This window comes from Callospermophilus lateralis, chromosome 8 (genome assembly GCF_048772815.1).
Source record: "Callospermophilus lateralis isolate mCalLat2 chromosome 8, mCalLat2.hap1, whole genome shotgun sequence".
Taxonomy (NCBI): Eukaryota; Metazoa; Chordata; class Mammalia; order Rodentia; family Sciuridae; genus Callospermophilus; species Callospermophilus lateralis.
The window spans coordinates 41,126,204-41,142,013 of record NC_135312.1 but is presented as its reverse complement, the minus strand read 5'-3'; the positions used below and the strand labels follow the sequence as shown (position 1 = coordinate 41,142,013).

Sequence of the window (15,810 nt, the reverse complement as noted above, 5' to 3'; positions counted from 1 at the left end):
CCAAAAAAAAAGAGTTACCACATATTACAGAATCCAAATTCTGCAGCTCATTGTTGTACAAGGGCTATGTGATATTAATCTTTAAGATATAGATGTTAGAGAGTTTTCATGTAGTAACAGTGGTTAGGGTAGCTTCTAAAGTATTTAAGTGCTCAAAATATATTATTTCATTTTTTTAAAATGTATGTTCAGATCTTCTTTCCCAAGAAAAAGTGAATTTTTAATAATTTAGACAAGGGCCTGTCACTGGTTAAGTCAGTGAGGAGGCTTTGGACCTGGGTGTCTGGTTTCAAAGTTCCATTGAATAAACATATAAATTACAGGAAGTTTCTGTGTGCTGTTCTAGACAAACAACAGTCTAAGACTTATTTTAGTGAGAAGTTCAAATAGCTGGCTTAGCATTTCTTTGAAAAATCTGTTTCTGTTTTTATACTGGGAAGCTATCTTTTTAAATAAAAACTATAGGATCTTTGCAATTTTAAATGCTTTTATTTTTTATTTCAAATGTTCTTTTATATACAGTTTTCTGTATTATTAAGCATAATTTTATTAAAATCATGTTAATAGTTTCCATAGGAAAGAAGCTGCAAGATTACTACTAGACAGTGAAAACAGAGAACTTATTACTTCTCTTTGAAGCTTATTTCCCTCAACTTAAAAAAAGTTTCAACTTTTAGCTCTCACATCCTGAAGAGGAAGTCTTATAAATGTGCTCCAATGAAATTCAGAGAACTGATTTTTGTTTAGGTTGCTGGGGATTCAGCCCGGAGCCTTGCATGTACTTTACTATGAGCTACACCTGTAGTCAGAGGACTAATTTTAAAGCCTGAGTGGAAAGACATTAAATTTGAATGCTGACATACATTTTAGAGGGTGCAGTTTAGCAACTCTTTGTACATACATATCTGTTTCTTGAGGAGAGGAAAACATTTCAGCAGACATATGAAGCCTACCATATTTGTATATGGCATAGTCCTGTCCCTTGAGGGACCAGAGTAGTAAAAGTAATAGAAAGGAAGATACCATCTCACTCCAATAAGAATGGCAGCCATTATGAAGTCAAACAACAATAAGTGCTGGCGAGGATGCGGGGGAAAAAGGTACACTCATGCATTGCTGGTGGACTGCAAATTGGTACAGCCAATTTGGAAAGCAGTGTGGAGATTCCTTGGAAAGCTGGAAATGGAACCACCATTTGACCCAGTTATTCCCCTTCTCGGACTATACCCAAAAGACCTAAAAAGAGCATACTACAGGGACACAGCTACATCAATGTTTATACCAGCACAATTCACAATAGCTAGAATGTGGAACCAACCTAGATGCCCTTCAATAGATGAATGGATTTAAAAAATGTGGCATTTATACACAATGGAATATTACTCAGCACTAAAAAATAACAAGATCATGGCATTTGCAGGCAAATAGATGGCACTAGAGCAGATTATGCTAAGTGAAGTTAGCCAATCCCTAAAAAACAAATGCCGAATGTCTTCTCTGATATAAGGAGGGATGACTCAAAATGGGATAGGGAGGAAGAGCATGAGAAGAAGACTCCCACTAAATAGGGAAGAGAGATGGGAGGGGAAAAGAACGAGAAGGGGAGTTGCATGGAAGATGGAAGGAGAACCTCATTGAATACATATATGATGTTGTAATGAGAAAAAGAAAAAAAAAAGTGTGTCACATTAGATTGGATAGAGAGAAAGGATGGGAGAGGAGGGGAGAAGTAGTGGGGATAGGAAGGGCAGCAGAATAGAATAGACAATATGATTGATGTATGTACATTCCATGTATGTATTATATGTCAGAATACATTCTGCTGTCATGTATGACTAAAAAATATTTTTAAAAAGTTATAGAAAGGGAAACAAGTCATATTATTTGGTGTAATGAATACTTAGTAGGCTTTTAGAAGGGAAGAAGTGAGCAGTTTTATGAATTGAGGCAGGCAGGTGAAGGGAGGAGTGGTCAGGAAAGCTTCACCACAGGAGATAATTGGCCTGTCTTAAAGAGCTTGGCCTTGAGTTTGCCTGTGGCAGGGAATTCAAGGAGGAATTCTAGGCAGAGGAAACAGTATATACAAAGCCACAGAGTGTGGTTGAGCATAAGTAGATTAAAGAATGTCTTGGGATGAGATAGATAAAGTATTATCTTTAAAAGTGACTCATTGCATTTCAGGTATTAATTTTGTTTAAGATTACAGAGAAATTGGCACTTAGCTCTTCTGTGATTAAACATACTTTGTTCATGTTGTTTCTTTGAGCTTTCTTATACAGAATTTTTAAAAATTCTGTTTTGTTTCTTTGTTGTTTTTTGTTTGTTGCATTCAAGTGTTTGGCCCTGATGTATATAAAATACAGTATTTTATTTACAAGATCTGGCATGGACACAAACTAAATTTATTTTAGGGGATAGGGTTTTAGCTCAGAGGTATAATGTTTGCCTAGCATGTACAACACCCTAGGTTTGATTTCTGGCACCATAAAACAAATAAGTAAATAAATAAAAGTAAATTTATTTTGTCTGTGAATATATAAATAAAGTACATGTGTACTAAGCTTAATATTTGTACCTACTTTAAATAGTTTATAATGTGGTTATGTCATACTGTATCTACAGTATGATTTTATCTGTTTCCTTGCTGTAGTTGTCAATGTTAGAAACCAACTTCTTCTCAGAAAGAAATGGAAAAAGTTTTGCTCCCCAAAGAGGCATTATTTTTTGTCTTTGTTAAGAAAATAGAAGAAGGAGCTGGGCATAGTGTACACACGTATAATCCCAGCATCCCAGAAGGTTGAGGCAAGAGGATCACAGGTTGAGAATGGCCTGGGCCACTTAGCAAGAACCCATCTCAAAAAAACAAAACAAGGAACTGGGTGTGGTAGTGCACGTCTATAAACCCAGTGATTGGGAAGGCTGAGGCAGGAGAATTGCAAGTTCAAGGACAGCTTCAGCAAGTTAGTGAGGCTCTAATAAGCAACTTGACAAGGCCGTGTCTCAAAATAAAAATTAAAAGGGCTGGGGACACTGAGTGCGGTGGCCCATGCCTATAATCTCAGCAGCTCAGGAGGCTGAGGCAGGAAGATTGTGAGATCAAAGCTGCCCTCAACAACAGTGAGGTGCTAAGCAACTCAGTGAGACCCTATCTCTAAATTTAAAAAAAAATATGATAAATTTATAAACTACAAGTACTTTATTCATTTGTTTTGATTTATGTTTTTTTAAATATTTATTTTTTAGTTGTAGTTATTTTATTTATATGTGGTACTGAGAATCGAACCCAGGGCCCCGCACGTGCCAGGCAAGTGACCTATTGCTGAGCACAATCCCAGCCCTTGATTTATGTTTTTTAAGTTACCACCTTTAAATGTACATTTCTTACATAAATATAAAGTTTTAAAAAATTACCATATGGTAGCTTTAAGTTTGTTCCTGAATTATGTGCCACTTTATCTGACTCCTAAATACCTAGCCACTTTATGAAAAGAAAAAGTTCATTTTTTTTTTCAGTTTAAAAATTTTTTAACTGTGGTAAAATATACATAAAAAAATTTACCATAGTAACCATTTTAAAGTATATGGTTGAATGGCCATTGAGTATATTCACACAGTTGTTGTCACTCTACCCTCAACCATCTGTCTCCAGAACTGTTTTCATTTTTCCAAACTGAGTCTTCATTCTTCATAACCATTAAACAACTTCCTAGCTTGCCCAGCTCTGCCTCTTATCCTATGGCAACCACCATTCTGCTTTCTATCTGTATGAATTTGACTACTTTGAGTATTTCATGTAAGTCAAAATACAGCATTTATCCTTTTGTTATTGACTTATTTCACTTAGCCTAATGTTCTCAGGGTTCATCCATGTTGTAGCATGTGTCAGAATTTTCTTCCTTTCTAAGGTGAAATAATATCCCATTGTATTATATACTGTATTTTGTTTATTGATTTCACCTGCCAGTGGACACTTGAGTGGCTTCCACCTTTTGTTAAGTATGATTACTCACTGCTGCTATGAACATAGGTATAAGAGTATCTGAGTCCCTCCTTTTATTTCTTTTGGATTATATGCCCAGGAGTAGGATTGCTTCATATAATTATATGCCCAGGAGTAGGATTGCTTCATATAATGTAATTCTATTTAATTTTTGTAGGAATTGCCATATGGTCTTTCATTTTACAATACTACCAGCAGTACACAGAGGTTCCAGTTTCTCTACATCTTTGCCAACAGTGGTTATTTTTGTTGGATTTTTCTGTAATAGCTATCCTGATGGGTGTAAGGTGGCTGCTGCTTCTTGTTTTGATTTGCATTTCCTTAATGATGTTGAACAACTTTTCATGTGTTTATTGGCCATTTATATATCTTTTTTGGAGAAATACCTATTCAAGTTAGACCTGTGTCCATTTTTTAAATGGGTTGATTGTTGTTTAGTTGTTATCGTTCTTCATATGTTCTGGTTATTATAATAACCAGATAAATCAGATACACGATTTGCAAGCATTTCTTCCCATTATTGAGTTGCCTCATGCTGTCAGTTTTGCCCTTGGATGCATAAAATTTTTAATTTTGTGTAGTCCAGTTTATCTGTGTGTGTGTGTGTGTGAGAGAGAGAGAGACAGACAGAGATAGAGAGATACTGAAGGTTGAACTGAGACCTTGTACTTGCTAGGCAATCACTCTACTACTGAACTACATCTCTAGCCCTTTTTATTTTGAGGCAAGGTCTCACTAAATTGCCCAGGCTGGCCTTGAATTTGAGATCCTCCTGCCTCAGCCTGCCAAACAGCTGGGATTATAGGTGTGTACCATCATGCCTGGGCAGTCTATTTATGGTTTTTGACACCTGTGCTTTTGGTGTTATCCAAGGAATCATTGCCAATTACAATATCGCAAAACTTTTCCCATTTGCTTCTAAGAGTTTTATAGTTTTAGCTTTTATGTTTGGGTGTTTGCTTCCTTTTGAATTGATTTTTGCATATGACGTAAATCAAAAGAACTAATTAATCAAGAACTAATTAACTTCATTCTTTTGAATATGGATATTTTAGAAAGTTATTTTTTATTATATTTGTTTTTGTTGTCATATGTTGATTTTGCCACATACATTTATGTCTTGCTGAAATCCCAAAGAGAATTTTTAAAAACAAAAGCAAAATAGGAGCATATAGCTTTTATAAAAATAAATTGGCAGTATTATTATCTTAGATAAGGGTTCATCTCATTGCCTTTTTGTGATGTATACTTTGTACTTTTGAGTTTACTTCTTTCTTTCCTCTACAGATTTTCTCAAGGTCAGCAACTTGTGACCAAATTAGTGACTGCTCCTGTAGCTTGTGGGGCAGTCATGGTACCTAGTACTATGCTCATGGGTCAGGTGGTGACTGCCTATCCTACTTTTGCTGCACAACAGCAGCAGGCACAGACACTGTCAGTAACGCAGCAGCAGCAGCAGCAGCAGCAGCAGCAGCAGCAGAGTTCCCAGGAACAGCAGCTTCCTCCAGTTCAGCAACCATCTCAGGCTCAACTGACTCAAACACCACAGCAGTTTTTACAGGTAACTCTTCCTATAAGAAGCCACCTTAAACCTATTTATAATACAATTAGGTGCTAAATTAAAGGTTTGTAAATTATCTCAAAAACTCATAAAAGCTTATGTACAATTTAAATCTCTACGAAGATAGAAAGCTTGTCCTGGGTAGCCATTGTTTTCCTTCTCTTCATTGAAAGACTTTTAGCCCTGCCATTGGTATACCAATGATCTGAGCTGCTGGATAGTGATCTGAGCTGCTGGGTAGAATATGTAATTTTTGGCCTATATGAGGGTACTTTTGTAAAGTCTATTTTCCTCTCTGGAACTACAGTTTCTGGAAGTCAAGCAGAGACTCCTTTCTCTGTCTATTTCCTTTCTCAATACCCAACAAATTCTGCCCTGCATAAGCAGGGGTATAAAAGGGATTTCTGTATCAGTCTACATATTACCTTAAATTATTTTGTTGGAATAAAGTTTATTGGAATTTTTCTGTTATAAATAATGTCAGAGGAGAAATAGTGGTGGTACACAGTATGTGTTATAGTTACAACTTGGATTCTAAAATCAGACTGTTCTGAGATTGCATCACTGCTATACCACATATTGTGTGACCTTTGGCAAGTTAAACTGACAAGCCTCACTTATTGCCGGGATGTGACAATAGTTCACAGATATTTAAAAAGTATAAATAGCTGATTGTAGTATAATGCACCTAGCTAGCTGTCATGTATAACCACTATGTTGACAAATGTAATAAGCACTCAGATTAACCAAAAAACAGGTATGTGGGTAAATTATATAGGATCTCCTTATCCAAAGGTTACAGCATAAGTTACCTATGGCAGGGTTGTCAGCAAAGAAATAAACACAGTCTCTGGATCTCGGTACCCTCACTTGGAAGTCCAGCTCTTTCCCTTCCCTTTTACCTTGAGCACGTTTGTATGTAGATTAGCCTTGATTTGTACTGGAGACCACCTCATCTGGAACAGGCACTTGTCATCAATTTCACAGTTATACAACTAGAATATTCAAAAGTATACTATATATTAAAAAGTAAATACAGCTTTAATTTATCACTGTTTGTATCCTAGTCCAGATATAATCCTTGTTTTGATGATGTGGAAGACAAAAACAGATTAGTTGCCAAAATACATCTGGTAGTCATACAGCCTGTACTGTAGCCATTAATAAATGGCTTTGCTATTAATATAAAGTAATAAGAATTTAAAACAAGTCCTAAACTATTATCTAAGGGAAATATATCCAATGATAATTAAGCAGAAACTTATATAAAAAAAGAGGATTTGCCTTAAGATCTCAGTCTGTCAAGGAAGAAAGACCTCTAAAAGAATTAACCTTCTCTTTCTTGATTCTCTCAAAAAAGGCACCTAAAGATATCCATAGAAAAAGATGAGTGATGCCCTTCATAAATATACTTACTTGTGTATAATAAATGTACAGTTTGCTTTTTAAAATTGTTTCTCTGTCCCAAAATGTACTTAAGTTGTAATCCTGTAAAGCTCTTACATATCCTGAATTCATCTCACACAGAGTTTTGCTAATAACAGAGAGAAAGAAAACTCTAAAGGTACTTACCAAAAAGCTTAATGGTCTTTCAGGTTTAAGGGAGGGAGAAAGAGAGAGAGAGAGACAGAGAGAGACAGAGACAGACTCCTTCATACACACAAACATCACCCACAACAACTCCATTTTAAAATTAAGAATCTTGCGGCAAATGTATTGTCTTTGGGAAGGACTTTAAAATCTTAACTTTCTTTTAGCTAGTTTCATATATATACTGGAGTTACATTTATAAATAATATACCAGAAGTAAAAACTTGGTAAAAGAAATTGAGGTGCATAGAATTGAGACTTGCATCAGGTCAGGTAACTTATAAATGGCAGAGCAAAACCCAAATGCGGGGCTTCTGACTACAGATCCTGGGCCTTTTTTGGTTTGGGTTGTTTTTGTTGTAACATCCTAAGAATGTGTGGTTTCTCTCAAGACATTAGTTGCTTTCTATACCATGAAATCTCCAGTCCAGATTCCCTCGAAAAGTGAAATTTTTGTTATATTTTCAGAGAGGAAAAGCTTCTTAAGCATGCAAAAATATGATTTTAATCTTAGCAAAAATGTCCCTTGGATAGTGCACAACTTTAGCAAATCTTATGTGCACAGTATAATGGAGAGGGTAAAATAATGTTGGGTAATACATTGGTTTTTCCTTTTTAGACTTCTAGGTTGCTCCATGGGAATCCTTCAACTCAGCTCATCCTCTCTGCTGCGTTTCCACTACAACAGAGCACCTTCTCTCAGTCACATCACCAGCAACACCAGTCTCAGCAACAGCAGCAACTTAGTCGGCACAGGACTGACAGTTTGACTGATCCTTCTAAGGTTCAATCACAGTAGCACAAGTACTTCCTCCAGCGCCAAAGGAGGAAGGTGGTGGTCCATAAACGTTGCTCAGATGACCTGAGGTTAGGAGGAAAAGTTCCAGCAGTTTCATGAGATACAGTATTGAGTGTTCTAGTTCCTGGAATTAGTTGGTAGGGAAAATGTGCCTAGTGCTATAGATGTACATTAAATACCAGCCAGCAGAAGATGATCATAGGGACATAGCCAATTCTGACAGTGTTTCAGTTGCCCAGATATTTTTTGATGGAAAAAGAGTATATTGCCAAATGTTAAGAAGCTCAGCTATGAAATGACCTCCAGTGAATCAGAAAGGCACTAACAATGTTAGTCACTTCTAGTGGTCTGTGCCTGTTATCAAGTGTTACAGAGGACACACCACTGCCATGTCAGGGGTTTGCTTACAATGATGCCATGAAGATAATCTAGTAGTCAATAGCCCCCACCTTAAGCCCCTCTCCCTTTTCAGATAATGATGGAACAGTAATTTCAGAATGTTGTGTGGGTTTAAATTTTTTGTGTACAGATACTGTAAAAATATGTATATGTCTGGATGAAGGAGAGAAAGCAAAACATTGTGTAAGCTGCATGAAAGCATTCTCTCTTCCATATGAGTACATTTCATTAGATTCCGACACCATGTACAAACTGATACATCAGTCTCTGTTTTTCCTTTTGTTTACAACATAATAGTGTTCTATTCACTTTTCCAGGGCACAAGTCTTTTTGTTCATACTTTGGCTGTGATGTCACAGTTTGTTCAGTGAGGTATGATGTGCTGCTGGGAATGGAATTTTTTTTAGGTTAAATTATTGATACAACAAGACTTTCGAGTTATTCAGAAATATCCCTCATTTCATTATTTTTGTTTGAAAATAGGATTTGCACTGCTTTATTTTAGATGGTTGGGAGTTTGATCACATATTTTGATATATTTCATTGTTGCAAGTATTTATGTAAATGGTTTTCAACAAGCCTGAAAGTAATTTCAAGAATGTTTCAGTTATAGGAATAAAATTTGCACACAAACATTATAGGCACTTTTAACATTCCCAATGGTGGGAATTTTAACTTTTAGGATTTGTTGGAATCTTTTTATTATCCTTCACAATTTCAATGCTTCTTTTAGTCAGAAATGATTCAGGGTTATTTGAGGGGGGGGGAACCCATAGTGCCTTGATTTTAATTCAGGTGATAACTCACCATCTTGAACTTATTGTCTGGTTTCAGTAGCAGTTTTTGAAACCTTAGTACATTTTTAACAGCATGTGGGTGTCAGTGTCATTACCTAAGTTCCTATGAAGACTGCTGTGAGTCTCTTGGACTGGGGTACAAATAATTTAGAAATAAAAAAAGATGACAACCTAACACTACACACTTTAAAGGTTCCAAAATTTGTTTCCTAAATTAAATAGTTGCTGGGCGTGGTGGTGCATGCCTGTAATCCCAGCGGCTAGGGAGGCTGAGACAGGAGGATTGCGAGTTCAAAGCCGGCCTCAGCAATGGCAAGGCGCTAAGTAATTGAGTGAGACCCTGTCTCTAAATAAAATATGTAATAAGGCTGGAGATGTGGCTCAGTGGTTGAGCACCCCTGAGTTAAAACCCAGGTACCCCTCCTCCAAAAGAAAAGACCCCCCAAAAAAACCCAACAAAACAAAAAACCCTAAACAGTCATTTAAGAATTACCAGTAAATATTGGCTCAATATAATATTGATATTTTTACCCAAAAAGGGCAAGTATTGGCTTTGCCTTCACTACATTGGGATATTGTAACTCACATGCTTTGTAAACATGAACTAAGATTTCACCTGGCAATATCATGTTCTAAAGGTAATAAATTTCAACACAAGTTACATATATTAAAAATAGTAATTTTTTAGATTTTATGGTACTAAATCTGAAATTTACAACTATAGAACAAAAGATTAGTGGAAATTTCTTATTATAATATAAAAAATTATTACTAAAAAAGGGGAAGACAAATGTAATAAATCAAAATTGACCTTAAAAGAAAATGTAACAGAATTGAAGTTGTCAAACAGAAATGGTTTTGTGCAATGAAAATCACCTATTGCAGAAGTGCTAGATAAAAGGCTCAGGGGAATGCCAATTCAGTTCTCTGTCCTAGCTTTGCTATCATCCTTGAGGGACATATTGTTTTTCTGTAACAAAAACAAAACCATAACTGTCTATAATTAAATTAGAAAATTAATACTGTAAAAGAAAACAACCAAAGAAAATGGTACTTACCCTTCTACAAAAGAAGTGTGACTAAATACCAGTTAGTAATTAACATATCATGGAGTTCTAGCTAAATGATCATCCAGAAGAGATTCCTGACATTCCCATGAATGTCAAGAATGGTTGTCAGAATGTGTGTACCTGAGCATGTGTGCACATGGCAAAATCAGTGTTGTAAAATATGACAATAGCATTGCTTTTCTCCCCTTCCAAATTGCCTTTCTTGACCTTATGCCATTCCGTATAAATCTTGAGTTGTGCCTCATTTATTTATTGGCAATACCTAGTGATAAGGACTTAGCTAACAAAAGATATGAAATATTATGTTCAGGCTTGCCCTCTAAGTACCATACTTAAAAGAAAGATTATGAACTGTGAATACTATGTACTCAACAGAAGCAAAACAGGCCACAAAGTAAATCTGCAGGTTGTTTGTTTAACTCACATTCTTCAACTCTTAACTCCTTTAAATATTTTCCATCTAAACTGAATATTTGGGGAAGAAAAAAAATTTATGTCACAATTCCTGTTGTTCTTCATGATTCATCTTTTTCCTGCTTGAAATTTACAGTTGCTAAATTTAAAGAAGTAGCCATGCTTTTCCTTTGCTGTCAGTATGGAGCATTGTGTTGGAAAAACTGGTCAGCACAAGCTGCCCCTTCTTTACTTTGGTTTCCTTGTGCTTCTCCTAAATTTGAGTTGCAAGGCTAGTCCCTGTCCCCTTCCTTCCCTGTGAGACTTAAGCATTGAGAGGGAGATTTCAGCAGTTGTCTGTTCAGTATTCCATTTTCATAGCCAAAGTTGTTCATTCAAATCCCAAACCTAAATCATGAAAAGATGCCAAATGGAACCCTTTTCAGCTTCCCTCTGCTTCACTCTCACAGGGATTCAGTTTCTCTTAAAAACATTTTATTCTGGGTGGCACTTTTTAGATAAGAAACTGTGGAGGTAAAGGAAAGATGCCAGCCCCCCTGCAGTTATCTTTCTGTGGACTGCTGGGGCACAGTGTGAGTCAGTATTGCCTCGCAAATACAAGTGAGAACCGCAGGGATTAATAAAGTTGCTGCTGAGAGTGATGTCACACCAGAACCTAGACACTTGAAAAGTACTTGTTTTTGTTTTGAGTAAAATATGGGCAGAAAAGTAAATGTGGTGAATGGGTTGGAAGGGGCGGTGTAGTGTGAAAGTAAATACTACAGTTCAGTTTTCCGAACTACATCCTAAATTCAGGGGGTAATTTTAGAGTGATGTGCTCTGCTTTGTCACTTAGATGTGGCTTAGGAATGTACTAGTAATAAAAGGATGCCAGTGATCTTGTTTGTTAGAGAATATTTAGTGCAGAATAGTGAGTGTGTTTGAATTCTTCAGATGTGCTGTAGTTGTTGGTTGTTGCCTTAAAGCAGTCTCTTGAAGTTAGGAGCACTGAAGCAGTCCAGCTCTGTAAAGGGCATTGTGTTGAAGGGAGATAGGAACCCTTGTTCAAGAAGCCTTAGAAAAGGACCCTGAAAATAGCCTAAAAAGGTAGAAATTCTTTTCAACTGGACATTATTCTTTATGTTTAAAAATGTCTCCACTACATTGAGGCAAACTTTTAAGTGGACTACAGATAGCATTTAACTTTAGTTTTTCTACTTTTTTCTATTTCTTTGGTGATTGAAGATTTGTTTGAACATTTGTGTAAAGCTCATTCAAGTCTACAACCTTTCCTATATCTGTGGCCCTGTTCTTAGTCCCACGGGAGTCCACATTGGAAAGTATAAACACTGGATATTAATATTGCTGAGTGCATCTAGCCAGGAGGAAGCTGATTGGAACTTTTCAGTGGTGGAGAAAACACAGCACAAAGGCACTTGCCATTTTAATAATGATTTGGAGAGAGAGATCTTTTTAAGTTTGTCTGAATTGGGTGAGCATTCTTATAAAAGGAGCTTCTGAAGTCATTGCAAAGGAAAAGAGTCGACTATTTTTATAGCATATTTAATATATTTGTATATAACTATGAGTATAGTAGAAACCCTCCACATGCTTCCCACTTTTCTAATTTCCTCCCCTTTTTGCCATAGCCCTAGTATAGCCTCGTCCGCATGGGTAATGTGCCTATTGTCAGCCTACCAAAAGATAGTGCTGCTGCTTTTTGAGACAGGTGAGAAGACCAGACTCTCATGCCTGGGGATCCTTTATGGGAGGAATAGCACACACTTAACATACTGCAGTCTAAAAGCATCATTTTGAAATGTAACAAGCACTTTATTGCAATTATTCATTTTGATAAAGTTTATCTTAGGCATTAACCATTTCTAAAGGATCCCCAAATCACCACTTAGGTGAAATGATAAAATGACACATTTCTGAGAAATGTTTAGATCCAGTGAACCGTAGTAGGTTTATGGGAGTGATCTCAAGATAGCCAAATGAACTCTTGACTTTTGTTTTGAATGTGGTGGAATTAAGAGACTGTAGATGCCTAGTTCCATTTAAACACTATTGTAAACCTATCTTGCCTATTGTGTGGACACCAAAAGAGACCAATGAGCCTGTTTATTTTCAGAGGTCTAGGAAAATTGCATCCATGTGAGTAGATGTACTGAACTAATCTAAAAGTGATTGGTAGTGATATTTTAGAATACAGTAATTTCAAGAATTATTCTGAGTGTTTTAAATGTGCCCTGAAATGTTGGCATGTCATTTCAGCGTTTCCATTTGAATTCTCTTGTAATATTTTTGCACAAAAAGAACTGAGAAAAAGACTACTTTGGTTGAAGAAAAAGAAAAGTATAATTTGGTCTTATTTTAATGTCTCCTGTGGAAGCACTGGGGATAAATTTTGTTGGTATAGTTATTAATTCAGGATATTTAAAACAGTGTTGAACAGCTCACAAGAAATTAAGCAAACTTGGATATTTAAAAATTAAAATACTTTCTTTCCATGTGACTGTTTTGCATAGTTTTTTTTCCCCCCCACACTGTCATAACACTACATTCCTTGTTTTTCTTAAATAATACTTTGCAGGTTTTGATATTTTGTACAATACCTGGGTTATTCCTAGGGAATGATCTTTAGCATAATAGGATATAGTTTCTAATGAGACTATTAAGTAAAATTCCATCTCCACCACCAGCAAACACTGAGGTGCTGCATTAAATGACAATCAAAATAGTAAGTATTTAGAAAGTGGTTGAAAGAAGCAATTGCTTTGAAAGCAGTTCTCTGGGTTTCTTGAGTAAAAATCAGCTAAATATATTTATATTTTTAGGTATCTTTGCATTCTATTTTCTCATCTGTGATTTAAGTGTCATGTATCTAATTTGTGGTTGGTTGTCTTGCATCATCTTGTACTTGGAGAACTGGCTCTTATTTGGGGCTGTTGCTAGCTCTTTTGATGACTCCATGAACAATCCAAATCTGTTTCACTGCAGGATGGCAGTGGAGGGCCCAAACTCAGATGCCTCTACACTTCCCTCCTGCTCTCAAATAATTGAAGAAAAAAAAATTAAAAGGTAACTCCTTTAAACTCTGCTTTACATAACTCGGATCTTTTTCTAGTTTCACTTGCTGCCTTCTCTATTTTACAGGCACTTTTTGTATGATTACGTCCCCCAATACAGCCAAAGGCCAGTATGACAGAACCAATGGCATGCATTGCCTCTATTTTGTTCATTTCAAGTCATGTTAGTAAAACAGCATCTTCTAATGGCTGTCATTATCATATCCATATTAAAGTCCTTAAATATAAATGGAATAATGTATACACACTGAAAACTTGTACTACAAAAGTTTGCTGTCTTTATATAGTGTAGTGTTGCTTGATGTTTTAAAAACAAACCAAACCTCCATACATAGCATTGTCCAATAAAGCAGTGTTTGAACATTCTGAAGCCTAGCTATTTGAGGATTCTTCTTGCTTACATGTATTGCTACATAATCCTCCACATTAGAGCTCCCAGAGTAACTTTGGAGTCCCATAGGCTAGGAATAGCACACACAGGGATCCCTTAGAGAATGTTAATTAAAACATGTCAACCACATGTTGGTTTAAATCAAAGATATGCTGTTTTCAAATGCATGCTTTTAAATCTCTGAGCAAACAAACTGTGACATCGCTTTAAGAAATAACATTCAAGTGTGTGTGTGTGTGTGTGTGTGTGTGTGTGTGAGGTGAGAGAGAGAGAGTTGGCTTGTACTGGTGCAGATTCACTGCTGGCAATGGTTGTGCCAGTACTAAAAGCTAGAATGTGGGGAAAGCCGTTATCTTCAAATTGATGTGTACCTAGACAATCATCTTCAAGCAAAAAAGTTGTCCAGGAAAAATTAAAAAAAAAAAAAATGTCAGCCAGAGTGAACGGCTATAATTTAAACCATTCTAGAATTATTTTGAAATCTATTTTACTATGGTTTAAGTTAGGGAAGGGCCTCAGTATGGCACTTTCATATTCACTCTGTGTGAAGATCAAAACCCAAAGATGAGTTAAATCAGTGCTGTATTGAAACCAGTTAGTGCAAAAAAGAAAAAAAAAGTTTTATCTTTGTAAATTTTTAATTGTTTAACATCAAGTTGGTAGTTGTAAAAACACACACCAAATTCTTTCTAATGTTCTGTGTGGTTCTTAGTGTGCTATTCTTTATTCTTGACATTGCTGTCTTTACTGCTTGGTTCTTGGTTTTAAAATAAAAATGTAGACGTAGCCTGTCATTCTTATTTCCAAAAGGGTAGAGCTGTTATTAAATGGCTACTGAATACCTTTTTTTCCCCTAAAGCAAACATTTAAATGAAATCCAAATTAATTTACAAAAATGAGACTTGGCATTTTTCAGGTATTGTCTCCTGCCAAAGTCCTAAATTGCATAGAAGCATGAGGGATAATGAATGGTTTCAATGGTGCTATATTAGAGTCTTTGATTTCTGTGAGCTATGTTTGGAAATATTGTATAAAATATGTGGATCATTTTGTTACCAAATTAATATTGCCATTTTAATTTGATGTTACAATTGGCTACACTCACTTTTCAAAGTTGTCCATTGAAAACAAAGTCAAAATGTGTGACTAGCCTACCTCCACTCAGGCTTCTTGCTCTGTGATCATTTTTCCAAGTTATGATGTGCATAGCTTTTCAAATCTACATGTACTCTTATAATGTTCTTTCCCATAGATTCTTGTATATTCAGAACCTAAAATTATATCAAGAGAACCAAGCAGTAGTATTGTGGATTTTTTTTTTTTTTTTTTTTTGGGAAATGTAAAAATAATTAGATCCAGACTTTGTTTCCTTCTTCAGTTTTAAAAATAAAAAATACCTCAGTGCTATGTTTTCAGTATCACCTGCATTTCTCCAAAAGTAACATCTGCTTTATGTGGCACGTAACTTGTAAGAATCACATTTTGGAGTTTAAAAGACTATTAAATATTTTAAAATCACCATCAATGACATTTTCCTTTCTTTTCTTCAACAGAAGCTAATTGTATTAGCATTTTTTACCTTGTAGCTTAGGTCTGAATTACCAGAATCTCTAAGTAGTTAATTCTGTCCTGTTACAATAAACAAAACAACAACAAAAGCCTATGCTGTTATTCACATAGCAAGCTAGTTACTGGGGCCAGGCTGTGTGGTACCAGGC

The 15,810-nt window shown here is 35.9% G+C and overlaps 1 protein-coding gene across 5 annotated transcripts in view; it reads left to right on the top strand.

Moving 5' to 3' along the window:
- Positions 1-15,617, top strand: part of Clock (clock circadian regulator) — a 114,226-nt gene extending 98,609 nt beyond the window's left edge. For all 5 annotated transcript variants that reach the window (XM_076865262.2, XM_076865264.2, XM_076865260.2 and 2 more), the window contains 2 exons: positions 5,288-5,561; positions 7,771-15,617. In XM_076865262.2, the coding sequence (XP_076721377.2) occupies positions 5,288-5,561; positions 7,771-7,950 (454 nt within the window). In that variant the 3' untranslated portion in view covers positions 7,951-15,617. The remainder of the gene's footprint in view (positions 1-5,287; positions 5,562-7,770) is intronic.
- Positions 15,618-15,810: the final 193 nt, after the last annotated feature.